At 47.8% G+C, this 27,123-nt stretch overlaps 1 protein-coding gene across 8 annotated transcripts; it reads right to left on the bottom strand.

The window, feature by feature from the left end:
• Positions 1–469: 469 nt before the first annotated feature.
• On the bottom strand, positions 470–25,712 carry PFKFB2 (6-phosphofructo-2-kinase/fructose-2,6-biphosphatase 2). 8 transcript variants are annotated; one of them, XM_053209630.1, is made up of 16 exons: positions 25,531–25,712; positions 23,803–23,913; positions 18,590–18,715; positions 17,981–18,077; positions 17,497–17,563; positions 17,292–17,366; positions 16,878–16,934; positions 15,849–15,973; positions 13,707–13,914; positions 13,156–13,302; positions 11,686–11,790; positions 10,826–10,955; positions 10,004–10,066; positions 9,666–9,730; positions 8,853–9,044; positions 470–2,477 (listed from the first exon to the last, which is right to left on the bottom strand). In XM_053209630.1, the coding sequence occupies exons 2-16, from the start codon at positions 23,891–23,893 to the stop codon at positions 2,412–2,414; spliced, it is 1,614 nt and encodes a 537-aa protein (XP_053065605.1). In that variant the 5' UTR covers positions 23,894–23,913; positions 25,531–25,712; the 3' UTR covers positions 470–2,411. The 8 variants fall into 8 exon arrangements, 6 of the variants coding, with proteins under 6 accessions (XP_053065605.1, XP_014935443.1, XP_053065606.1 ...); XM_015079957.3 differs by having other exon boundaries at positions 8,865–9,044; XM_053209631.1 differs by lacking the exons at positions 8,853–9,044; positions 25,531–25,712 and adding an exon at positions 25,371–25,524.
• Between the last annotated feature and the right edge of the window lie 1,411 nt (positions 25,713–27,123).

Below are 27,123 nucleotides of genomic sequence, written 5' to 3'. Positions count from 1 at the left end.
CAGATGATGGCTGGACCGCTGAATAAGATAACCCCTGCAAGAGTGCCTGGAGACTGTTCCAAGAAAAGGGGACAAGGACTTGGTTTTACTCACTGCATGGCAACCAATAGGTGATCATTAAATATTCTTTAAATAAGTTAAAAAAGCTGCAGAATGTCGATAATACATGGCAATAATGATCCCCCTGATATCATTTTAAAATGGCTAATGTAACTTGATAAAAGCAGGAGTCACCAGTCAAAACACCAGTTGGAAATATATATATATATATATATAGTCCAGTAATTTGAGAACCTTCTTAAAGAAGCTAGTTGCAAAAACATTTTGCACATTACCAACATTTTGTGTTATGTATATAATGCACCAAATGTTATCCTATTTTGTGTGTGATGTCCAAATTAATTATATCTTTAAATTAAAAATAACTTTTATTATATTTCTTATTACAAAGCAATGCATATTACTCACATATTTTAGCATGATTTTATTTTCTCCAGAGAAATGCATCTCTTGGTTGATACTTACAATAAAAATCAATGAGAAAAAAAAGTATTCAAAAGCAATCCACTGTGTCTTAGCACAGTTATCATCCTTTTATAGAAGACAGATACCTATGCCCTGGAAATTTAGTTTAAGGTAATACTATGGACGTCAGACTTAAAATCTCAAACTACCTAAATTTCTACCAGGAAAGTGACACCAGCAATTATCTCACATTCTGATTAAACACATGCAAACACTAATATGGGGACTTTGAAATATCTTACATGGATGAATAAATAACTAAATAAGAACATTATCGGATCATCAACAGACACTGTGTTTAGATGCGGTAAGAAACCCGCATCACAGGAACTGAAGCGTTCCAGTACAGCAAGCTACGAGCAGCTAGATGAAAATCACCTGCCACAGAGCAGAGTCAGGAGCCTTTCTGAAGGCAGCTTTGTGCATATAAAAGCAGCTCCTAGTTGCTGGATGCTGAACTGCCTGCAGCCCAGCTCATCACATCTTAGGTAACAGAGCCCTGTATCATCCACAGTATAAAAGAACCATTTGGGAACAGTTGCATTTCATTACTTCTCTTGCTACTTACCCTCTTGTCCAGCAAGTGGGTATTTGCATGAAAGAGAAAAATTATTTACAAAGCTAAAAACTTACTGTTCTTAAAAAAAAAAAAAAGGGTGCGGGGTTGCATGTAAGATATTTATCCCTTGGAGCTTCCATAGCCTCCTTTGGAGTGGTGACAGATTAAAATCACACTGACAAAGATATTTGTACATTGGACAACCACTGATCTAGAGAATGATTACCTGGCTTATCTTTAAGGGAAACCAAATGATGGATACATCAAGGACGCGGTTCCCCCTTGTTCCCCGCCCCCCCTGCTGCGTTTTACCTAAGAGACCAGATCAGTAGACCCCGATAGTGACAATCAGCTAAGAGGCAGGCATCAGAAGACTGCTCTTGAAGTCACAGCGACAGCTTAGAGACCACATCATGGTGACAGACCCCACAGAAAGTCACGTCCCCCTACACTTGTTTTGAAGCCAGAACTCCCTGGTAGAGTTGATTCCCAAGGAACCTTCTTTACTTCTTCAGGTAATGTAAATGGTGCCCTACTTTTCTTTCTCGTCTTCATTCCCACCCACTGGAGAACGGTATTATCCCTCTGCAGCTATGAGAGGACCCAGCATCAGCTAAAAAATACAGGTAGAAAATGAAAAGGGAAGTTAGAAGATGGGTATGCATTCTGGGGAGCCTTGCAGTCAGATCCTGCCCTTACGGGGCCTGGAACAAGAAAACCTCTAAACGAAAAGGCAGCTGACGCTGCTTCTCCATCACCACAGTAGAGACGTTTCAGGGACTGAATTTCTCAGATACCCTCTCTATTCACCTGGTGAATGTGTCTCTTGTTTCCAACGTGACAAAGGGACTGCTCGCATAGGTATGTCGTACTCTAGCCCGTTCGCCCGGAACGGATGGAGAGACCAGCTCTTAGAGCACAGAAAAGGCTTGCGCAGCACAGCCCGCTCACTTGGAAACAATTAAATCCAAAGAGGTACGTGTGCATTTCAGGAAAGAACAGCCAGCCAGGGATACAATTGCAGGTAGGAAGTTAAATGCCCAAACGGAACAAGATTGACCAACTGAGGTCACACCCAGCAAAGAGATAATAAAAACTAATGGACTCAGGCTGTTAGATGTTTTGAGGCACAGGGAAGTGAAGTTCTTCAGTGTAGCAGAAATTCCATTAGGCATGAGGGGAAGAAATGTGATGTTTTTCCAGGTCTCATTTTGGGGGACCCCAACGTCCGATCCCCGTTCAACTTCCTGATCAAGCCCCTGTGGAGCTGACATCCCAAGCTTTATAGTTGATCCTGGAGAAGTCTGGCCTCTCAGCCTTCTCGTCATCAGGAATGCGACGTGAGGGACATCGTGGAAGACAAGTGCCTGTGCACAGCCAGCATGGACTCCGCCTAGGAGCCGGAGAAGAAAGAGAAAGCCATTACACCACCACAAAGGGACTGGTAAAAGTAACGCAGAATCCCTGCCCCCCGCCCCCGCTTCCACAGCTCCCCCACAGGCCAGATCCCCACATCCGCACACACGCGTGGACACTCTGGTGTGCTCACACATACCCGTTTTACCCTTGGGATTCAGCCAAACTCCACCGGTACAGTCATGGGCTTCTTTCCTGAGAAACCAACCTTGTACCCATGCTGGACCAGGCAGTTCTTCCAGACCTAGACCATAAGCTATATGCCCAAGATACGAGCCACATAAGCCCTGTGGTAAAAGGAGGGCATGTGGGCCCCTACCAGCCAAAAGACACCACGCCGAGAAAATGGCACCACATTCAGGGCAACTTGGCTTGTGAAGAGGGTCTCTACAGTTGTTATCCCAGTCCGTCCCGCAATCGGTCGTAGCACAAATCAACTTCTTCCCATAAACTGGGATTTAATGTTTTTTTTTTTTTCCTGGAGAAATTCTTGCCCCGAGAGCAGCGTTGCTCAAGTGATAAATGTGCATCTGAATCACTTGCTAATCCCATGAGGATGAAGATTCTGATTCAGGAGGCCTGTGACAGGGCCGGAGAGTCTGCATGTCTAACGAGCTCCTGCTCCTTGCGTGGGTACCAAGGAATGAGGCAGGAGACAGTGACACAATCCCACCTATCTTTCCTGTCTCAGAAGATAAATGCCATTTTATCCCTTTGGCTGTAAGCGCTTTAGAAACAGGCAGGTCATATTCCAGAAGGAACAGCCCACTAAATTCTAAGAGATCTCTACATTTTTTCTTTACAACGAAGAGGTACACATTGCTAATGGGAGTCACAGTACGGTGTGGGCAAAGGTTAATTTTTTCTTAATTCTTGCAGAGGCGCCAAAAAGTACACACAACTCCTACTCAAGTTCACGTGCCTTCCATAACGTCCTACCCATGTTTCCCAGAAGGTGGTGGAAGAGAGCCATGACTCCATCAAGGACTCCAGTCACACTGCCAACTGGCTTTGGCTTGTCTGAGGCTCGATCACGGAGCAGCATGAGATCGTTTTGGAGGTGGGGAGAGTGGGTGGAGAACACAATCCGAAATACAAAACAAAAAACCCAGAAGCCTTCTGATAGGTTCCAGTTACACGCCAATTTTATTTACCCATTCTACACACACGCGCACACACAAAAAACATTTCAAATATAGTTATACACACCTTCTGTGGATCTGAGTGGCATATTTTGATATCAATGTCACCAGATTAAATCAGAACGCTGGTAAGGACTCACATTCCTTTTTCACCAGAGCTGTGCCTAGGAAATCCGCAGGATAACTAGTACGTGAGTTCCCAAGTCAGTCCATTCCCTTCACCCATTTCCAACCCCCTCCAAGGGGCACAGCTGGTGATCAGTCCTTTGCTTTTGCCACAGTAAAACCGCCACCAGATCAGAATGAGTTGATTTTGTTATTCCAACACGATTTAAAAAATGTGCACAAGCAATTCAGATACAAAAACACCAAGTTGGTAAATAATGGTCCTAGATCCCCAGTGAAAGGCTTGCTGGAAAGAATACTTCTGCCAACTCTTAAAATCAATTTTTAAGTGCAAAATTTCCCTTGCATTTTTATGTACCAGATTATGAGAGAGAGCCAAATGCATGGCCAACTACACACAGCGGCATGAGCCACTGCTACATCCCATAACAGGGAAGCTGAGGACACAGAAGGTTCAGAAACAGGCAGTGAAAGGGAAGTCTTGCCTAGAAGTGGGAGAATGGATGGAATGAATTCGGGCAGAGGTAACAATTTCAGGCTTTGAGTAGGCATTTCCTTCGCTGAGTTTACAAAATACTATACACAAGTGATGTTTTCATCATCTGCTGCAAAACGGTGGGGATTTGGCTGCTACTCTAAAAGAAAGGTCTATTAAAAATCATAGCATACAGAATGTCCCCCTTAAAAAAAAAAAAGTGAATGTTTCCTTCCTTTCTTTGTAGGGCTCATGCAACAGACACAGAATGACAATAATATGCATATACTATTAACTGCCACAATTAGAAAACAGACTGTCAGCATACAGACCCCAATAGAGTCCGTCAGTCATCCGCATACAGATCCTACTGGAGTCTGTCAGTCGGTCAGCATATGGATCTTACCAGAGTCTGCCAGTCAGCACCGGGACCCTACCATACATAGTCTCTCAGTCAGTCAGTCAACATACAGACTCTACCAGGGTCTGCCAGTCAGTGAGCATACTTATACTACTACTGGATACAGTCTTCTGGACACTATGCATCTAAATTAAATTCCCGGACATACTTCTGATGGCTGATGTCACCTCTGCGGGAAGTCAGAGATCAACCCTGATCCAGTTGCCAATGCTGCAATCTGACTCGATCGTTAGATATTTTTCAAAATGAAAATATTTAAAACGTGACCAAGTGAAAATGCATACTAGAAAACCCGAGTGAATTTATCACATTTCTTGCAAACGAACACAACGTGGCCTCTGAACTCAGCAAAGACAACGGAATGTGCGTAAGACTGTGTAACCCGGATATAGTTCTCTCAGTTCTTGGATACTCTTCCCCATCCTTTGGCTACTCCAAGCACCAATGAGTTTCTCCAGAACTTAGATCTCCTACTCACAGAAAGATTGTAAGACGGATTTATTTCCAAGGTTATGTCATGTTTCTTCAAAATGCCAGGGCCTCTGCAGATCAACTGTGGGTTGCAAAGAGGAACACCCAGAACCTCCCAGGAAACACTATTCATTCTGTCTAGGAATAGGAGTAAATTGTATTCCTAACTCTAACTTCGCGGAAGGACAGCAAACAAACCTGAGACAATAAGAGAGGGCGGACCCCTAGCACCACGCACGTTTTTAAAACATTTTCTTATTCCGCTTTGCAACTGAATGTAAAGCAATCCCCTTGTCAAAACAAAACCAGAGATAATACAGATAATAAGAGCTAAATTCTAATTTGAGGATTAAGAGACCAGAGAAGCTAGTTCTCTAAATCTGCTTTACACTCCTCGTTCAAGTCTGTCACAAAATTCATCGTTCAGCTTCCAAGCGAGAAAATAAAATATACAACGATTTTCCTTTCCTCATTTGCTAGACTAAATAACTTAATAGATTAAATGCTAAAACCTTCGCCTATTTCTCCCACAACGAAATGGAAAGTCTCAGCAAAGGGTACTCCGGAATCCATCCTTTCTTTGTAGAATGTGTGATCTAGGCACAATTACAGTCATGTGTATATACTACCAATACACGTTTTAGTAAGAAAGGAAGAGGAAGACAGAAAAAAAAGGAAGTAGAACTTCTCTGAAATGTGGAGTAAGAGCTCTATGCCTTCCGTATTCTCCTGGCTTCTTCCTGCTCTAACTTCTCTGGAGGGATCTTGCTCTAGAAACTGAAGGACTCTGAAACCCATGCTACTGTCAAATCCTAATTTCTTGGGTCCCACCTGAGCGTAGTAAGCCCACCTCAGGCTCCTCTTCTCAGGGGAAGCACACTAGGGCAGGGGGAGGGTGGAGAAACGATGGGCGGGCTGAGGGCCAGAACGAACTCCCCAGTGACCTGTGTGTCCCGTGGTGGGGTTTACAACAGGGTAACACAATGCTAGCTCGTTAGAGAATTCTCCTCTCACTAAAAGTACGTACAGCCCAAATCCAAAGTCTTTGGCTCAAGATGCTCCTGCTTGTCATTCATGAGCTCTGAATTGCTCTCGCTGCACAGCAGGAAAAAAAGAAGAAAAAAAAAAAAAAGAATAATCATTTAGGCTAAAATGCTGCCAGCCAAGTGAGATGAGGCCACCTTCTCAAAGTGCCACACATACCACCTAGGCCTCATTCTCACCTGGCGGGGTGGGGGTTCTCTCCTCCCAGCCCCTTTAGTCTCCTAGCCAGAGGACAAGAGGAACGTCACGAGAAGTAATCTGAACTCCACTGCAATGTCTACATTTACAGACTCGATGTGTCGCTCTTTCGCAAATGTTCATTTAGCATAAATTGTACACCCTGTCTCTAATATAACCTTCTTCAGGGCAAGGACCTTTTCTTCTACTTCTGTGTACCCTACCCCTCCACCACCCTCACCACCAAGCCCCACAAAGACACTGTGTACATAGAATGCAACAGCAAAACAGGAATAGCAGGTTAGACACAATTAGGAGCAGAATCTAGGCAAGCTGCCTTTGGAAAGGCCATGATGGGTGTAAGAATAAAGGACTCATGGTCACAAGTGGGCTGCCTATGATGATAACCCTTATCATTCGACAAGTTTTATCTCTGTGCCTTTACCCAGAGTGCTTAAAATTCCCAGCTATTACCCAAGTGCATTTATTCACACAGGGATCTGTTCAACACAAAGGGTTAAAGATGGGACTAGAACCTAGGGTGACCCTCTAGAACACAGCAGACTGCCTCCACAGGCGTCACTTCATTTAATATTGTGATCTGCTCACACATCTAACTCCAAAGAATCACCCCTTCCGAGCCGAGTGGAATTCCGAATTCTTAGGTTGACGTGCTGTCCAAGGAACTATTCCAGTATTTCCCCCCAACAGCTTCATAAAAAGGAGTTCTAACATGGAGTAGGAATCAGTATTCAGGAAGTTGTTTCAACACGTGCATGTCCAGACCCCAATCCCAAAGACTCTGAGTTAGTATTAAGCCTGAAGTGGACCCAGGCACATCTAGGTTTCAAAAGTTCTAAAGAGGATTCTAATGACTGCTCCTAGGTGAGAACCATGACAAAAGGTCATCTATCACCCAACGAAAACACCCTTGGCAAACAGGTAACTGGCTCTTGCTGGTTACCTCTAAAAGGCAAATCGGTAACTTCAAGGTGTGGACCCATTCCATCGCTTTTAAAACAAAATCTCATGAGAGATCTGGACTTCCCTCTCAGAAAACTGCACATACGTTCCTGTTTTAGATACAGAATCGGAGGGGGGAGGAGTATGCCGCCACGGGTCACCAAGAAGCTAAGAAGAACTCCTTGCTCTAAACATTTCCTGTTTAGCCCTACTGAGAAAATAAGGTGACGGAAGTGAACAGGCAATTCCGGACAATGAAAGGCTAGACCCCTCAGGGTCCCGAAGACTTCTGGATGGCAAGATGAGACAAAAGAATATGCCAGGGAGGGAGATTAAATTCATGACCAGGCTTCTCCATATTTAGAACAAAGAAAACAACAACTGCTCTTGCGTAATTTTTTTAACGTAAAGAGGGGAGTGTGTTGAAAATTACGGGAAAATCAGAAAAAGCTCCAGTGGACTCTTCTCTGCTGTTTGAGCAATTCCATCAGAGGTGACTCTTTAACTCTGTCCTTCTCAACAGCCCCAGAGGTCACTGGCCTTGGCAGGAAAGCTGCTGTGGTTGGCAAATGGGGAGCCACTGGGGAAAAAAAGACACAACCGCCCTACAGGAGCCCAGTAAGAGCTAGAGACCGTCCTCTCCCGAACCTCACTCCACAACTGCCAAGGGCCCTGTGCCTGGCTCCCGAAGTGAAAACTACCAACCCAGCTATCTCCCACGTGCTCAGAGCCAACTCCCCCAGGGCACCGCACACTTCAGACTGGTTCTCGTGAACCGAGGTGCGAGCTCTCGCTCTGTGTCCACCTGTAGGCTCCAGAGCATCTGTGCATGTGCTGAGGCCTGGGCTGACCCTTTCACGACCTGGCTTGAGAGGAAAGGAGAGGGCGGGGAAAAAACCACACTCCCCAGTCCCGATCCATTGAAGCCCCCTGTAGAGAGAGCATCAACAGAGCCTTGACTTCTCTCTCGCCCACCACCCCTTCCCACCTCGACAGACACCACGATGACAATGCCATGCATCACACCGGACAATCCAAAGGGAAGATGAGGGAGGGGAACAAAGCAGGCAAGTAAGGACTGTGAGTAGAGCACACCTTGAAGAGACAAAAGTGAAGGCAAAATGGGCTTCTGTGTCCCCCCTCTGCCCTGCCCCCCACTTTAGCAACACAAGGACATTAGTGAGTTTAGACACCGAGGACAAAAACCAAGTCTATGGGGCATACTTAACCTCAGAGCCAGCTATGCTAAGCACCCAGGGGAGTGTACCCCTTTTCCTCCTCCTCCAGACCACCCCAACCGAGGACATGTCCTGAAACGGCCGCAGGTCAACTTGCCCCTGGGCGGGAAGATGTTTCACACTGGAGAACAGCTAAGATTGGTCTGGAAACACATGAGCTCATGTTCTCTGTTGAGATCCACGGTGTGTTGTTGGGGGGGGGGACTAGAAGTTAAATGACTCCTTGGTGATTAGTGACAAGGGCAGGAGGCCAAGCCGGGGCAGGGGTGGGGTGGGGGATATAGGGTTACACCACCGGAATGCTGACTTGGGTCTTCGGCTGGTCGGCCCCTTCTTGCGTGTCCAGGGCACGGAGAGGGCTGAGGGGCTTGAGGGGCCGGCTCCCAACACTGTAATTTCTTGGACGCCTTATTGTATTCGAACTGGACAGAGGCGTAAAGCTGTTCCTTCTCATCCTTACAGGGGTTTGGTTCTTGGGGAAGTTGTTCTGATTAGAAATGGAGGGACACCATACAAATGAAAGGCAAGCCAAAAGCTCACTCATCAAGGTTAAACAATGTTCGTAACCATAAGTTTCCTCCACTCCTGCTCCTCTGCAGACAGAGCCTCTCATAAGACGTGGGCCATGGCCTTGTCCCCAGCCCCTGGAAACTAAAGGGTTGTAGCTAAAAGTCCTTGAGTATCACAGTCCATAGTGAAAGAGGGCCCGCAAAAGGAAGGGGCTTAAGATCACACAGATTATCAGGACAGACCAAGGAACGAATCTATTCCTCTTAACCCCACTGTATAGGGTCTCCTGGATCCTATATTCTAAAGGGAGCATTCCCTGGGGGAAAAAATTTGTATTTCACTTCAGCTAAACACTTTCCATATTTAACAGGATTTCCAGGAGCCACCTTTCAAGTGAAGACTCAGGAAAGAGGTACTAATTTTTAAAAATAATAATTCCAACATCTCTTCCTTCTGGAAGTAAGGAGACTACACAGGACACGAGTTCTGGACGCGTTTTCCTTTTGTACATAAACAAAAGCCCAGGCTCGTGATGTCAGAGGTGCAAAGACTCAAGGTGGCAGGGAAGCTGCACGTTCATCTATGAGAAAACACTTACAGTTGGCTTGTCACGATGAGTGTTCACAGCCTCCACGTTGAGTTTAATTGTTTCCACTTTGCATCCTGAGAAAACGGAGGAAAGAGAACAGGCTTTCAGGGAAAAAAAAGCTCAAAGAAAAACTCTTAGTTTCAGTATGGGAAGCATACCATAAAAGTACGTATATATGCCCACATACAAACATACATACATACTTTTAAAAATGGAAGGCATTGATGGGATTCCCCTGGTATACAGGGGTCATGAAGTTGAACTTCTGGACAAACTTCAGACAAAATTCAAATATCCTGACTGTTTTCGGTCCCCACCTCCTGCCCAGCTCCTTAGCTCATAGTTACCGTAGGCCACAGGAGTAAGCTTGAATATGGTATGGAGAGGACACCTCAGGTACGGTAGCTCATCTGAAAGCAGAAAGACCAGGTGCCAGAAGTCGCTGTATTATGGAGTAAGGTCAAGTTGGTGGGCGAATCTCAGCCCATGAGTTTTCTTTACCCTACCTAGAGTTGTATAATCCCCCTCCTGAATCCCCGACAATTATCAGGACAGTCACCAAAGAAGCTGCCCAAGCTATGGAGAGGCTAAGAAAGGAAATCAGTCCATTTTGGATCCTTCCACGCAGGGAAAACAGGAGTAAGAGCAGGAGCCAGAGCCCCATGAATGAGAACATGGGGGCCCAGCTGGGTATGCCAGAGGCCGGCCTGCAAGCTTCCCAGCAGCTCAGGTAGATCACGAAGGAAAGGGTCAGAAAAGCCAGCAATTTCCTTAGGGCTCTACCCAGACAGAAACTGTCCTACGCCCAATCCAAAGAATGAAGATGGTTCTAAGACACCACGCTCCTCGTAACCAAATAACAAGCTGGGAATGTTTGACCACTGAACATCCTGATTCTGCCAGGAGTGTCAGCTTGACGCTGGCCCTTTAGCCAAGGAGGATCAAGGAACTCCAGCAGCGGCCACTCTCCGGTGAGGGCTTTTGTACCAGCGGAGTAAATTCAGCCAGTAGCTGGCCCAGTGGCTGCTGGGAGCCCCAGGCCGCTGCCTCAAGAATGCACTCCAATTTGAGTGGAAGAGGGGAGGTCCAGTTGCCCAGGATCCTGGTGCCACCTCAAGTCTAGCCCCCTCCCCATGACTGTGTCCCCTGGCCCTTCCCTCAAATGTCACCTGCACCCTTATCCAAGAAGTAGGCCAGGAGGCAGCGCATGACAGCCTGGTGGGAGATGACGAGGACGTTGCCCTGACGCTCCAGCTCCATGATGACAGGCTCCAGCCGCTGCACCAGGTCCTGGTACGACTGCGGAGGAAGTGGGGCACACCGGTAAGAGGCCAGGCACAGGCCAGCAGCCAGGTTGGCGGCCGGGTCCGGAGTCAAGAGGCCACTTCTCCTTCCCCAGCTGGCTTTCCTCCTGGAGGTTCAGCGACTTCATGTCGCCTGCTAACTCCCCCCAGCCCTGGGATCTCTTGAGAATACTCAAGAGCAACATTCGGACCGAGAAAACTGCGGTCCAAAGGAGGAAATCTGAATTCAGCCTGTGTTTTTTCCCCTTCCCACAGAAGAACAGGCAGCACGTGAGGCAACGAGAGTCTCCTAGGGGCTCCCCGGGCCTCTGCCGTTGCGTCACAACTCCAGACTACAAAGCACTCAAGCCAGGGAATGGCCTCAAACATGCCAGATGATAGGGGGATCATTCATGTCCCATATATTTACTTGGGGCCTAGGCCTGCTTGGGTGGGGTGGGACAGAGGGAGTGGTACGAAAGAAAGACGTAAAAGAGATGATGTTGATTCTGCAATTAGTCAACACAGAAGACATCCTGTCACCTTTTCCCCTGGAGATCTCAATGAGCCATTCGACTGTCTAAGCTGACTTAAACACGGCGTGACCCAAAGGCAGAAGGGAAAAACGACACGATGCGGTGACCACCCTTTCTAGACCCTCCACATCACATTCACTCCTTCCCCCAATTTAAAGCTAAACCCCCAACCGAGGGCTGGGCACTTGCCCCACGTGACGGGAGTCTCACCTCCCCGCCAGGGTATCGATACAGGTATTTCTCTTGGTCCCGAAGCGCAAACTCCTCTGGGTACTGCTTCTCAATCTCTGCGTAGGTCATCTCCTCGCACACACCCTGCAGGGAGCCACGCTGGCTGGAGGAGGCAGACCGGCCCACGCACCCCCCCACACAAGGGGGACAACACTGAAGAACCCCAGCTCTCACTGCATGCCAGGCACTGTGGTGCTTGCCCGCGCTGCCACTGACTGGCCCAGGCGTGTGACACTGGCAGGGGGAGGGCCGCTGCGGACAGGACGTGGCTGCTGAAGCTGTCGCTTGCTCCGGCTACTTCGGAGGAGTCAGAAGTCAAGAAAAGTCAGCAGGATAGAGGGAACAGGAAACAGGGAAAGAGGGGACACTGAAGGGACCAGAGAATTCTTACAGAAGGCATAAAAAGGTACAGAGAAAGAAATGAAAAAGAAAGGTCTACTTCTCAATGAAAAAGACTGAAATCTTGCCATCTGCAACAACATGGTTGGAACTAGAATATACCATGCTGAGTGAAATAAGATATATGACGTCACTCATGTGGAATTTAAGAAACACAACAGTTGAACATAGGGGAAGGGAAGGAAAAATAAGGTAAAAACAGAGAGGAAGGCAAACCATAAGAGACTCTTAAATACAGAGAACAAACTGAGGGTTGCTGGAGGGGAGGTAGGTGGGGGGATGGGCTAAATGGGTGATGGGCATTAAGGAGGGCACTTGTGATGAGCACTGGGTGTTATATGTAAGTGATAAATCACTAAATTCTATTCCTGAAATCATTTTTATATAGTATGTTAACTAACTTGGATGTACATTCAAAAATATATAATAATAATGAAAGGGAGGGAGGGAGGGAGGGAGAGGGGGAGAGAGGGAGGGAGAAAGGAAGGAAGGAAGGAAGGAAGGAAGGAAGGAAGGAAGGAAGGAAGGAGGGAAGAGGAGGGGAGGGGAAGGGAAGGGAAGGGAAGGGAGGGGAAGGGAGGGGAAGGGAGGGGAAGGGAAGGGAAGGGAAGGGAAGGGAAGGGAAGGGAAGGGAAGGGAAGGGAAGAAGGAGAGGCCTACTTCTGTGCTCAAGGGCAGAAAAAGCCAAGAACAATTTGGAAAGGACTTTTCCAAAAGAGCTGACCAAATGATCTAACCAGAAATTAAAGTGTTGTTAGCCATTTCTTTTTCCCAGGAGAAAAATAGGCAAAGGAACAAAATGGAGCTTCCCTCTCCCCATGTACCAGAGCGGCTAGGTTGCAAACTGGTTTGGGCCCATCACTGGCACAGGGGCTCAAGCATGAGGCAGGCAGTCCTGACTGGGGGTGCAATTGTTCTCACCTCCTCCCCACGTACTACTACCCGGTAGTTCTGGTTTTCTAGACAAAACTGCCCATCTCCTGACTTCTGAGTTCCTGCCTGAATAAGAGACTCTTACTGGCTTTGTAGCCATCAGAATTTCTTACTCACAGCATCAATCTCATTCAGAATCTTCCACTGCTCATATGTTACACCCAGGGACTCAGCAGTCTGGATAGTCCTCTTCAGCTGGCTTGTCCACACTTTGAGGTCTGCTATCTCCTGTTCCCCCAGAAACTTCCTTAGAGCCTGGGCAAACTGGGGTTTGAGATAAAATTTTAAAAGGAGACACACACGCACATACACGTGATTGCTAGCCTGGCCTGTAAAAGACAACATGTAGGATCATGGTCAAAATTCAAAACATGCTACACAGTTAGGATAAACCCAAGGGGAAATGAACTTCAACTGGAGCATCCTGTACTATGCTTGGACACAAGTCGTGCCCAAGAGATACCTGACGGTCCCATGAACAGCAGAAGTGGTTCTAAGTTATCCACATTACAACACAGAATCAGTGGATGAGAAAATGTCTTCAACATTTGCTTGACTAAGCCCCAATGGGATTTAGGAAGAAGTAATGGGATAAGAGGCGTGACCTCTGCCATGCCCTTCCTCCAACCCTAAGCCTGGGAACTTCAGCCTGCTGCCGAACCACTCACCTGTTTTCCCCGTGCCGAGAGGCCAGAGTCGCCCCCAATCTTCCCCAAGAGGTTGAATTCACTCTCTCCGTGCCGGCAAAGGTAAATGGTGCGAGGCTGCACGTGGATGTTCATGAGGTAGTAGACTATTTTGCTCTGGATGTAGTCCTGGACTCTGTTCACTAAAAATCGCTGGCCCACATTTATCACCTTGATGAAAGAAAGATCCCTGGGACAGAGCAGGAGAAAAGAGAATCCCCGGGAATGAAAATCTGAGGATAACAGTGGGAAGGGAAGGATTCCCACAGCCACTTTCGGGCTCAAGACAGTTCCTCCTCCTCTCCTATCAGAGCCAACTCACATTTAAGGAAACAAGCGGTAAGAGATGGGTTACACCTCAGATCCAGTCTACCACTTCTTCAGGGCCTATACTGTGCCATGCAGTGTAGACAGGTATGATACAAAGAATCCAGACCTTCCTTCAGGGGCTAGACTAGGTGATGTGATAATCTTGCTACCCTGAAGTTTGGTGAGAAGCACATTCCCCATCCAAGGGAGCGAGAACAGCTTCGCTGGCAGGGAGGGCAGGAGGCAGCAGAATCTTAGAAATCTCTCTACATTCCTGCATCGACCGAACCAAGCCTCTCTCAGAGGCACTTCCACAGCTGTTGCCCCATCAGAGAATTTGTCTCACCATAAAAATGATCCATGCTCATTCCAAAAAATTTTCCAAAAAAATGTGTAACGATGCAAATAAACATCACCCAAACCCTACCTACCAACACACACACTTTTAGAATGTTACTCTATATAGGACCTCTGTGAAGAATATACTATTACACCCTATTTAGAACAGTGGTTTTCAACCTTTAAATTAAGGAACACATCCAAATACTAACGTTCTGGGCAATCTACTTGAAGGAACTTTGAGACTCCAAACATTAAGCAGACCATTAACACAACCGAATGATGGGCTATGCACACTTATGTCGCCACTTGCTTGGCTGCAGGGCTGTGTTCTTGAACACGGCTGGCTGTTAACTGCCCCGACTACATACTTTGCCAAAGGCCACATTCTCCCAGGTTTCTGTGTACACATCTTTCTCCAAAACGGACCTGACATTTTACTATAGCTCTCGTACCTCGTGCATATCAACTTATCCCATACTGCACACTACATTGCTAACAGACACTGGCACAGTAATAATGGCTGGCCCCGACCAGACATTTCTGGTGAGCCAGGCGTGACAAGGACTTTACGTGCTATATATCCACACACAGACACGTGTGTCTGTGTGTGTATACATATACATATACATATACATATACATATACATATACATACAGGTATATATACACATATGCATACTCATACCCCTACACACACGTTTTATATATAACATATATTTGAGTTTATTATAAATTTTTGTTTGTATCTATTCGTATTATGTGCATTCATATGTAAAACAACAGTATATATACATTACCCATATTTGTACATGTCTGCATGTCATATTTTATATGAACATATATTTCCACATAATGTTAGGGCGATACATGTAACATATATATATATATATATATATATACACACACACACACACACACACACACTTACACATTACACAATATACATACACGCAATAAACTTTAAAAATTTTTCAAAAACCGATGACACATCTGTCTGAGGGGTTTCCTACAACACCCTAGATGAGAACCATGGATCCAGAGCAGTGGTCCTCAACCTGGGGTGACTGTGTTCCCCAGGGACATCTGCAATGTCTGAGAACACTTTAGGTTGAGGCAGATTGGGAGTATTACTGATGTCTAGTGAGGGGAGGCCAGGGATGCTGCTAAACATCCCACCATACACGAGACAGCCCTGATAAAAAATTAGCCAGCTCAGAACGTCAACAACGCTGAGACTGAGAAACCCTATTTTAGAGAACAGAGAAGAAGAATGGTGGTAAAAGACACCTCACTATTCAAGTGTAAGATGTGACCTACATCGAAGCCACATTTCCACACCTTGTTTCTCTGGAAGGATGTAAACATTACAGGTCTGGATTGTCAGACAGAAGGTTTGAGGACAGGGGGAGAAAGGCTCTTTTCTCAAATGAGACCCTAGCCTCAGGCCCTTCAAACCATGGCCTTAAACCTTACTTGTCATAGCTGTCTGGGTCAAGGGGCCGATAGGTGACTTTGTAGCACTCGATCCTCTTTAGGAAGTCCTCCATCACATTCTCCCTGTTCCTTTCAGGGTAGTCAGGGCTCGACACCTTTACCTCCTGGAATCACAGGAAGAATAGGGCCTGGTCAGAGGTCTGCCCTTAACAGCCCTCCCATAAACAGCCAGCGCTAAATAAAGAGAAGGAAGTCCACAGAAGGGCCCTTTCACTAGAGTGTTGGCAATCCCCACTCGTTGAGCGCCCCCTCCCTGTCCTGTGGCCCTGGCAACCAAGAAAGGAAAGACAACTGGGGAATCATGTGCCTGCCCTTGGCTGAAGGACTGAGGCAGTCACGCAGCTGAAAATGCTCCTGGGCCCCAATCCCTCTATGCGCCCTGCCAGGAAAACAGAATGGACTTCAATTTCTCTACACAACCACTCAGAATAGGGTGTTTGATCTGATGCAGACCTGACTTGGACCAGATGCTTCTTCTGAGATGGTCCCAAGTTCCCACATTGCTAGGAGGGCACTACCATGACACCATGTCTACACAGCACAGCACAACCCATCAAATGAGCACTGGTTTACACTACAACAGTACAGAGCATGAGGCATTCAGTGCATGGAGCGCTGACCTGAATGGTAGACAGTTAGTGGGCAGGTGAACTTCCTATACGGTGGCCCTGACAGACAGCGAAGGGGCGGATCCACTCTAAGGATATACCGAGGTCTCGGCACCCAGCTGATACCCAGAACGCGGGGCCAAAACTCCTACCGTCTAAGTCTTGGCTTCCATTCAACAACTAGCTCTTACTTTATTCCTCAAAGCCTCAGCTTCGCCTCCCAAGGGAAGGGTGTGGAAGTATAAAATGGTGCTCCGGCAGATTAAAACGATCAGCTTGTATTGTTAAACGTGTCTATTTCTTTCATCACCCGGTTGATTCTCCCCGCTCAGCCACCAACACACACATAACACATGGCAGAGAGGATAGAGAGGTGGCGGTATGCAGGGGAGTCACCCACCAGGATGTTGGCAGCAATGACATCAGGATCATCACAGACAGATTCCACAAAGAATACCTGGCCAGGGAGAGAAGGCAGTGATAAATGAGTCCAAAATGGCCAGGCTGTTAATTAACAGCATGTGCTCACACCTGCCCCACCCCAGTCACCACATCCTCCAGGATTTTCTTTCATGAGAGCGGCCTCCAAGGCCTCTTCGTTTAAAAATAGCTCTTACCACATCCCCGGGGCCTCAGACATACCGGCTACGGGGCTGAGAAAGGACCTGAAAGAAAACACTCAAGGACTGGGGGTATTCCCCAAGAAAAGAAGAGGGAGAGCCAAGCCGGTCCTCAGACACCAGAGTCAAAGAGATCCACGTGTCCCTCCTGGCTCCCCACCTCCACTCATCCCAGCATGAAGCCAGGTTCCTACCTTGAAGGAATTCTCCTTGGCAAAGTTCAGAATCATGTCCCGCCTCTCCCTAGTGGTATTGGTGGCATCGAACACCTGAGAAGAGAGACCACAAAGTAGATGAGGGGGAAGAGAGACTGGGAATCCCACCAAGGCAGACCCAATGTGAGGCCGTGCAGTCACGCTGCTGGAAGACCAGGATGGGGAAGGGGCAGGGAAGGCTCACCGCGATCTGCCCGCTCTCCTCCGTAAGATATGCCTTCACATCTTGCAGTGCCACCAGAGCGCACTGTCTGCCGTGAGAACAGAGGACATCAGCGAGAGCAGCACCAGACCAAGTTCAGAGACGTGAACGACTCGGTTGCTAAAGGACTCACATCCCCTCCCGCCCGGCTTTCCCAATGGTCAAGCATTTTCCCTAACTAGACTTTTCAACTTCCCCCCTGAAGTTTTTACACCCCCCCCCCACACCTTTCTCCTTCCCCTGCCCCATGCATACCAAGCGTCCCTCTGCAGGTTTACCCCACAAACACACATGCATCTCCCTGAGCCTGTTCTACCTCCCAAACCCAGTATGACCCGTCCACCAAACAACTTCCAGCTAAAAGCCCCACAGGATGTTTACTGAAATGAAAACCGAGCCCTGTCACATCTAGTCTTGTGATGGCAGAGAAAGAGCTGGCTGGGAGGTCAGGCCTAAGAGGACTCACTTGCGGATCTTCATGGCCTCCTCGTTGTCATGCCGGAAGAAGTCATATGACTTATAGGACTTGACTGCTTCACGCCGATATACCCCAAGATTAAACACTGCAGATGACACCAACAGCCTTCAGCAGTGAAACAACACAATGGTCCCACCAAAGGGGACTTCTTGGTCTACTGTCAGAATGGCCAAGGAAATGAAAAAAGCACCATGGTATGTTGGGAACAATACCAGATTGAGAGACAAGTTAGATTCAAGTTCAGACTTACTAGACCTTGAACAAGTCTTAAACTGCCTGAGTTTCAATTTCCTCAGTCACTTTGGCTATTTCACAGGGGTACTGCTAGGATGAGGCAGGATGATATATACAGAAGGGCTCTGAAAATGCAAAGCCCTGTATTACCAAAGGCATTCCCTTAAAACTAGGCCCATCCCCCCAGGCCAAAAGGAAACAAGTCTGTAAACAGGGAATAAATCCAGTAAATCAGGAAGCAACCACTATTTCTGCCAGGAGCACCCTATAACCTTGATGCCAAGGAGAATAAATCGCCCAGAGGCCCGGGAGGCCCAAGAGCTAATCATTTCCCTTCCCAAGGAATACATGACCTGCACCTACCTTTGGTGGGCACTCCAATCCAGTTGAGGTAGCGTGTGAGTTTCTTGGACACGTAGGTTTTGCCCCGGGCTGGCAGACCAATCATAACAATGAGCGTTGGGGAGTTGGTCATGTAAGAGGCCCATGCTAGAGGGGGGAAAAAGAGAGCAGAACTGAATGGCTAGGGGCTGAGTAAGGTTCACGCACTGGGCTAGGTACTTCATAGCCATAACCTGATTTAATCTTTATAAGCCTCAGTAAACCCAAGGAAAAACTGGGAAGGCAAACTGAGGAGATAGCAGTCCAACATCCTAAAAGAGAATTAAAAGGTCATGTAGATTTCCAAGAAGTACCCAAACCAAGATATGTCTTCCTCACATATGCAACATCTCCACAGAGGTACCTAAGGTGGGAAGAGAGGGCAAAATGGCAAGGATTAGGAAAATAAGAACCATGGCACCTTCCTTGACACAACCATGTCGGGTAACCCAAGGTTGATCCGGCTGTGGAGACACGCCTTGTGTCTGGAGAGTCTCCAGTGCAGAGCTGGGCTGGCTCCTAGAACAGACCCAACAGAGCTGGAGCTTCCTGAGCAGCTTGCTCACGGGGCCTGGCTGCGCCCGCACCCCGACCACCCGGCCCATCCTGCCACAGAGGAGCGGCAGGAGATGGGCCTCCACTGCTGCCAGCCACTCTCCTGGGCCAGGACCCAAACTGAGGTCATGTAGGACTTGGGCTCTACAGGCTCTTGTGAGGGGAGGCCCCGCCCAGGGCTGGGAAAGGGAAAGAACTGCCTCCCCTCTCCACTTCCCAGCACTGTTTTCCAGAAGGTGCCCTGCAGGTCGCTGCTGCTTCTCTGTTCTGAGACAAGGTGACCCTATAAGGCTAAGAAACAATTCAGTTAAACTGGGCTACGTGCACGGGAAAGTCATTTTCAACAGATCTCAGGGGAGAAGTGGGCAGAAGGGCCTGGGTAGAGGAAGACCACAGAAGGAAGAGCGTTTCCTTACGGTGTTTGGCAAGAAGTACCCAGAAATCAAAGAGTGGCCCAAGTGGTCAGGGAGGAGTAGATGCCGAGATGAGGGGTCAGGGGACTTGGCCTTTAGTCCTTTACCCGTGTGCACAGGGAAAATGCCTGGGCCTGAGCAGGGGCTCCTCCAAGGTAGGTAATGAGCAACACAAATGATTTTCATCTCTGTACAAATAGGGAGCACAAAGCCAGGCAAAAACACCAACCTGCAGACTTAGCTGATGTGAATCCCCGATCTCTGATCCCCTAACAGGTCTGCCCGGAAGCAGCTGCCTCGGGTTTCAGTAGTAAAATTCTCCTGAGTCTTCACTTTCTCCAGCTCAGCGCGATGCTCTTCTCAATCCCCCGTGATTTGCCTCATTACCTGCACTTCTGGGCCTGCTTTGTCCACAACTTCCAGCCCATTAGGCACTTCCCCCTAACTAAGGTCCTCTCACCCTCCCTAAAGCTGAACATGAACTGATACTTGGGAGCTGCTCTGAAGCTAAACAGGGGGCCAGCTGCCGAATGCTTACCTAACCGGTCAGAGAATGCTAAGAGCAAAAGAAAACAGGGGTCTCTAAAGACTCCCCTAGGCACCACACCTCCCACCGCTGGGCTTCTCATTTTCCAGGACTTCTTAGTTTCTGAAACGAAGCCACACTTCCTATCTCAGATTGCCACATTGACAAAATTAGGAACTTTCTGTCCCGCTGGTTACAAAACAAAACCACTACCACCTTAATTTGAAGAGTAGATAGTTCAAGCTGATTAATTTCAGGGACAATGAAACATACCCCTTGACATATAATAGAAAGCTGTTTCAATGCTGAAAATTCTCTCCTACCTTCTTTACATAAGGTTTAATTTGCTTTCTTAATCTTTTTTAAATTGTTTTTTAATGTTTACTTATTTATTTTGAAAGAGAGAGAGAGAGCAGGGGAAGGGCAGAGAGAGAGGGAGACAGAATCCTAAGCAGGCTCCGTACCATCAGCATGGAGCCCAATGCAGGACTCAAACCCATGAACTGTGATATCATGATCTGAGCCGAAATCAAGAGTTAGATGCTTAGCTGACTGAGTCACCCACGTGCCCCTCCCTTTCTCAATCTTAAATTTATTCTCCCTCATGAACATAATTAGAGGAATGGAGGGGTTGATAACCTCCCTCCTATAAACAGAAACACTGAGACCCAGGGAAGTGAACAGCTCGGCCCACAGTTCTACAGAAGGTCAAGTCAGGGCTCTGACCGGACTCCTGGTTTCATGACAGCCCCATCAGTTCCAGCCACTAGCTCTTGTCAGCACCTGGTGACGGCAATCATGTGATAAGTACGACTACACTCTCTAATCTAATCCCAAGAGGTGGTCTAGAAGGTCAGTGGAGAGAGCATTGATGGTTCGAAGGTAGAAGGTCAGTGGTTCCCAGCCTTTCCATGAACAAGGTCTTCTTCCACAGTATGTTCTAAATACACCCAATATTTTTGGAATATACAGCCTATTAAAATGTATTTCATTAGTAGTATCTTTTTTCTTGTATGAAAAGTCATAAAACTGCCAATTACCTCTTGCTATTTGACTGATAGGCATGAAATAGCCAAGTTCTGCAGCGATAGTTGATAATGCCCAATTTCCACTCATGTGCTTTGAAGTATTAAAAATAGCTAACAACGTAGAAGTTTTTAGGAGAATAAACCAGCAATGCTGACAAACATTTCAGATGTGCCTATCTTTCCTCCTATGATTTCTGTGCAAACAGGCAAAGGTGTACACGCGAGCATGCTCCCTGCAGCATTGTCTATGATGATGGAAAACTGGAAACAGCACAAATGTGCATCAGGGGAAGGCTGGCATATCCAGATAATGCAGTTAAGTACTACTACGCAGAAAGAGGTAAATTTGCATTTATGAACACACGCAAAAAAACGCTCCATGATACATGGAGGTACACATGGGAACTGGTCTGTTCCAGACCCACTCAAAATATCAAAGAACGAAAGAAACAAAGAAATGCATGTACGCCCACACTCACCCCTATCCCCAACAGGCCTAATTCCTGAGGTACCTTTAAGATGCCCTGCAGCCAGTCATCTGGGCACCTTAAAGGCACCTCGGCCAGCAACCGCCCTGTCGCCCCCATCCCTGGAGCCGCTGAAGTTCCAGTAATGCTCCTTTGGAGGCTGTGGCTCCCTAAAGTCATTCTCTGGTCCCCCAGCTCAGGCACTTCCCGGAGTGAAGCCAGCCAACACAGGTGTAACTGGCAGCAAGGGGATAACGGCTGACCTGTTAATGAAGCCACCGCTGGGGGTGAGCACTAAGCAGCCAGGGGAGCCCTGCTCCAAGACACAGGCAAGCAACAGAAAAAAAGGAAATTGGCTAACACGTATTTTCGTGTGTGTTTCTCCTTTGACTGTGGCTGCAGCTGTCCCCCGGTCCAACCCACGAGGGGAGAAGAAAAAGGGGGTAAATGAAAGATGGTGGTGTCAGGACAGTCCAGACGCTTCCAGTGGGGGAGAAGAAGATGGAGCTTGGAAAGGAGAAATCAGAGCCCAGAGCAGGAATCAGAGACTAGAGGATAGGAAAGAGACCTGGGAATACTGCCTCCTTAACTATCGAGAGCCCTCAAGGCAGAAAAACTGCAGAAGAGCGGGAGAGCAGGTTTCTGTGGAGAATAAAGCAGAGCTAGAAGGCTGATGCTGGGCACTGTGCAGCCCGCGTCCCCACCAGCTCAAGTGTCCTAGTAACATGTGTGCACCTCTCTTTAAGATGTGCATCCCATACCCCCAAATCTGGGTTACAGTAGAGCAAGAGGAGAAAGCATTCTTTACTGAGAATCTAATCCTTCACAGGGCTCTTTCAAATAGCTCCCAGCACAGCATTTTCAATTTATATGCAATGAAAATAGAGTCACCAGTGAAAACTAACACACTTCAGCTACAGAAACACTCTTGTAAGTACTTTCTTATATTGACTCATTTAACTCTCACATCATTCTAGGGGGAGATATTATTTGTATTCCCATTTTATAAATAAGCAAACTAAGGCCCGGAGAGGATAAGCAACATGTTCAAGGGCACACAGCTAAGAAGTAGTAAAACGGGATTCAAACCCAAGCAGTCTGACTCCAAGGGATGCACTCAAACATCATGCTATACTAGTTATCTCCTATTTGCCCTGAGTACCCGGCTTCCTGCTCTGGCAGAGAACGGAGACCCTAATCATAGAGGTGTGCCAACCCCAGTGTCACATCCAAACAGGCCGCCTCTGTTGCAGCGCAAACCCCAGCAAGCTTCGTCAGTGCTAGATGAAAAGAGATCATCGTCCTTAATCATGAGACTGACAAGGACATGACATCAAGGCCGAGACCTGAGGGAAAGCTTTGACCATGAGAGATGGATTCCAGGTCTCGTGCTGGTTGGCTGTCGTTCCCACCTGCTGATACGCATAACCACTGAAGTAGGAACTGACTGACAGGGTTCCAAAGGAAAGGGGCACGTGGAGCAGGGGCGAGGGTTAGCATTCCTTGAGGACCTTTTGGACCACACAGTCTACAATGATGGTCAGGAATGCAGGTGCATGGGGAGAAGAAATGATGCTTCATTTCTCTACAAACCCACCTGATGTCTCTGTCTAAACAACTGGCAGGGAAACACTCCGGTGATACCTGTCCCCAGAGGAGTGAACTTGCGGGAAAAGTAGTTTGCCAAGTGCAAAGGCTAACCCTGTGGGAAGCAGGGTGCCCACGTCAGAGTGAGAAGTCAGATGTCAGGGTTGACTCCCCTAAGGCCAGTCAAAATGAACGACTGCTGGCTCTCACCTGCCACGTCCACAGTGAGCAGCATCCTCACAAAACTTGGCCCCCCAAATAGAGGGAAACTGTTAACAGTATCAGCCCTAAGTAATCCCTGCACCTGCCATTCTGCCTTGCACACCGTGTAACTTTCAACATCAGTCAAGTGTGCAGATCCCGCCACCCCCACCCCACGAGGCAGTTAAAGAAAGCAGTAAGAAAATGTAGAGAAATACCAGCAGTCTAGCCCCAGTGACAGACATTTCACTGGGTCTCCTTGTTTCGGACAAGAAATTCCCCTTGTAGATTTGGTTTTAAGTTCCCATGTCAAAGAATTATCGCTTACTCCCACCAAGCATTAAAGTCAAGGATTACAATTCTATTCCCAAGATAAAATCCTGGGAGGGAGCAGCCCCTCCTCCTTCCCCGAACTCACAACATTTCTTCTCTGACATTCGGAGACTGGAGGTTTTGGTTTCACAGCTGTTGTTGTTCTGTTCTGAGGAAGATGCAAAATTCCCAGACATGGCAGCTCTTCAGGAGATGTCTGGAAGGGACAAAAGGAATGGAAGGAAGGAAGGAGACATCCCTCAAAACACTCAGGGAAGAGGACAGGTGCAGTATAAGTGAAAGAACACGGGGCCAAGAGTCAATCCCAGAACTTGTTGTTCCCAGTTAACAAGTTGGGAGGACCTTTGGAGAAGGTCCTCCCTAGCCCTGTTTCCTCATCTGTTAACTCAGTTGCACTAGAACCTTCCATGTTAAATGCTACTTAGGGGTTTACATTCACATAAATTCAATCCTTCTAATAATCCTTCAGTAAGGCATATTTTGCTACCATTGTTACTTTCCCCCATTTTACAGGTTGAAAAACTGAGTTTAATCAGTCAGTGGCTCATCCAAGTTCCTTCCTGACCTCAGATTCTAGTTTAAGAATCTGGGGAGTAGGGGTGCCTCAGTGGCTCAGTTGGTTAAGCGACTGACTTGGGCTCAGGTCAGGATCACACAGTTGATGAGTTCAAGCCCTGCCTCTGGCTCTGTGCTGACAGCTCAGAGCCTGGAGCCTGCTTCGGATTCTGTGTCTCCCCCTCTCTCTGCCCCTCCCCCAATTGTGCTCTGTCTCTCTCTGCCTCTCAAAAATAAAATAAATGTAAAAAAAAAAAAAAGATGCTGATGGTGGGGCGCCTGGGTGACTCAGTTGGTTGGGCGTCCAACTTCGGCTGGGGTCATGATCTCACTCACACTCTGTGAGTTCGAGCCCCGTGTCGGGCTCTGTGCTGACAGCTCAGAGCCTGGAGCCTGTTTCAGATTCTGGGTCTCCCTCTCTCTCTCTCTGCCCGTCGCACCCCCCCCTTCAAAAATAAACATGGGGGAAAAAAAGAATCTGGGGGGACTAGTGGCAGAAGTTGGGGGTGAGGTGGGTTGCAAATAGATGCAGTTCATTATCATAAAGTCACTGCAGCCCAACGGCAAGATGGACAGAAAAAAACGGGAGAAACGGGGAAATCTCAAACATGTTCCCTTAAGGAAAACTGTAACTGGACCCAGGGACAGCCCTAGTACGTCACCATTTCTCCTCTGGTGTTCCCATTCGCAAGCCCTTGCTCCACACCCTCTTCCCATCCCTCCCTCGGAACGCAGTCTATATAAGGAACACGGGGGCGCAAAGAGGTGATAAATGACTTCCCCAAGGTCACCTGCTGATTAAGACTCGAACTGGGGTGGGATAGCCTCGTGCTCACGCCCCACACCCAGACAAGGGGCTCGTGAGGACCGAAAGTCCTGTTGCTTCAAGAACCTTGTCACTGCCCTTCCACCAACCACACAAATGCTCCAACCCCAACACCAGCCGCGGCTCCCGGTCCCCGAAAGTCCGCACTCTCAGCAGTGCCAGCACTTCCCCAAACGGTAAGGCATCACCGTCCCGCACCTCATTCGGCTGCACGTAGCCCCCCTCCTCCCTCCCGCCCAGGCCCTCCCGGGCACAGTACAGCTGTCGCTCACCCTGTGATCCCTCCTAAGCTCCCTCCCGGCAATGGCCCCGGCACTTTCCCCGTTACGCTGCGGACGGGAGCCGGGAGACTGTGGCCCGGGTCCCGGCACCTCCGTAGCCGGCAAATCACGTGCCCGGGTCTGGCCCCTCCACCCAGGCGTCGGTCCTCACCTGGAGAGGATCGACCAATCCGGCGCCCGCAGCCTCCAGGGGGCGGGTTCAAATCCGAATCGCTGACGCCGGCTCTGGAAGGTGGATGAAAACTGTAAAGCCAAAAAGATCGCTAGCTCCCAAGTTTCCTCGCACTGCGGAGGTTGGTTGCATCGTTGCTAGGCAACTAATAGGGCTGGGGGCGGGGCTAATAAAAAAGCATAAGTTTTTTTCATACTCTCGCGAGAGGAAACGAAGGAGACGTCTTCGGAGGTTGTGACTTTTTGGTGATGGGGAAATGTTGCGGAGATTAACGCTTTCCTCCCTGAATCCCAGAGGGACCTCGCTTAGATCCGTAAATTGGAACGTAAACTCTAGAAGGTGCTTTGCTAAAGTAAGCTACCACTGTCCTTGAGCTGATTACACCGTAGGGGGTTTGTATATCCTTCCCATAGGCCAGACACTGTAACCTAAGAAAATCAACTACTCTTCTGTCATGGCTGAACCAGGAGCTTCCCTGGACCTTCCACATACTCCAGTGGTCTCCCTTCTGCCTCCTATGCTATACCACCTGGTCTGGTTGTCTTGAAGACCCAAAGAGGAAAATTGCTCCAGCAAAAATATTGGGTTACAAAAGTGAAGAGGCAAACCTTCCATATAACTTATTCGGAGGTATTTAGAGTAGAGGTGAGTTTGTACATTTCAAGGGAACTTTTCACAGTTGCTCCCAGGCCTTTCTGATGCTTGATTCTGTTGATAAACTCACTCTACGCAGGCTAGGGCGTGCTGCTCCAGGACGGAAAAAGAACAAGGAATAGAGATTTCTTGGAAAGGAGATACATTCAGAGATGTCTTTATTCCTGGGGATAAAATTCATCCTTCAAAATAGCTCAACTAGCGCCTCCTTTTTGAGGCTTTTTACAACAACCAGTATAACTGCCTTATCTGTACCAATACAACTCTATGCATTCAGCAAGTGTTTGTTGAACGCTTGTTTGGTGAGGCACAGTCCTTGGTTCTAGGGATACAGGGTTGCCAAAGGTCACATAATCTAGCATTACCACGTGGCTGTGAAATTCGGTGGGTATGTGCCCTTTACACCCCACCCTCTCTCTTGATTACAGTGAGTACTTGCAACGCTGAAGGCAGGAATGGAGTCGTCTTCATATCTCTATACCCAGAGCCTGAACTGGAATCCGAATGACAAACATTCCTTCCTCTTCCTTAAACTGCTACCACCCACGTGTAGCAATTGCCCTAGGCCCAGATGATGACCTCATACTGCGCTTTCTGATGTGGCAAATGGACATTTTCAAGTTACAGCGTCGAGGTGGCCAGGCCAGTTGTCTGGCTCCCTTAACCTCAATGAGTCAATGTTTGCTGCAGCCACGAGCCTAGTCACGAGTGTCTGATTGTTTTTTGACAGGTATTTTGACTCACTGACCATTCTTGGTATTCATTTGCGTTCTGAACTATGACTCTATTTCTCCCAGTGTAGTTTGGAAGCCCCAATTTACTAATTTCCGACCTCACTCACTGCAAGGTTACATTCCAATGTACCCGATTCAGGAACTCCTTCCTCCGCCCTCTTTCCTTGAGCATATATGCTGCCAA

Source organism: Acinonyx jubatus, chromosome E4 (assembly GCF_027475565.1).
Source record: "Acinonyx jubatus isolate Ajub_Pintada_27869175 chromosome E4, VMU_Ajub_asm_v1.0, whole genome shotgun sequence".
Lineage (NCBI taxonomy): Eukaryota > Metazoa > Chordata > Mammalia > Carnivora > Felidae > Acinonyx > Acinonyx jubatus.
This window is presented reverse-complemented; position numbering and strand designations above follow the sequence as displayed.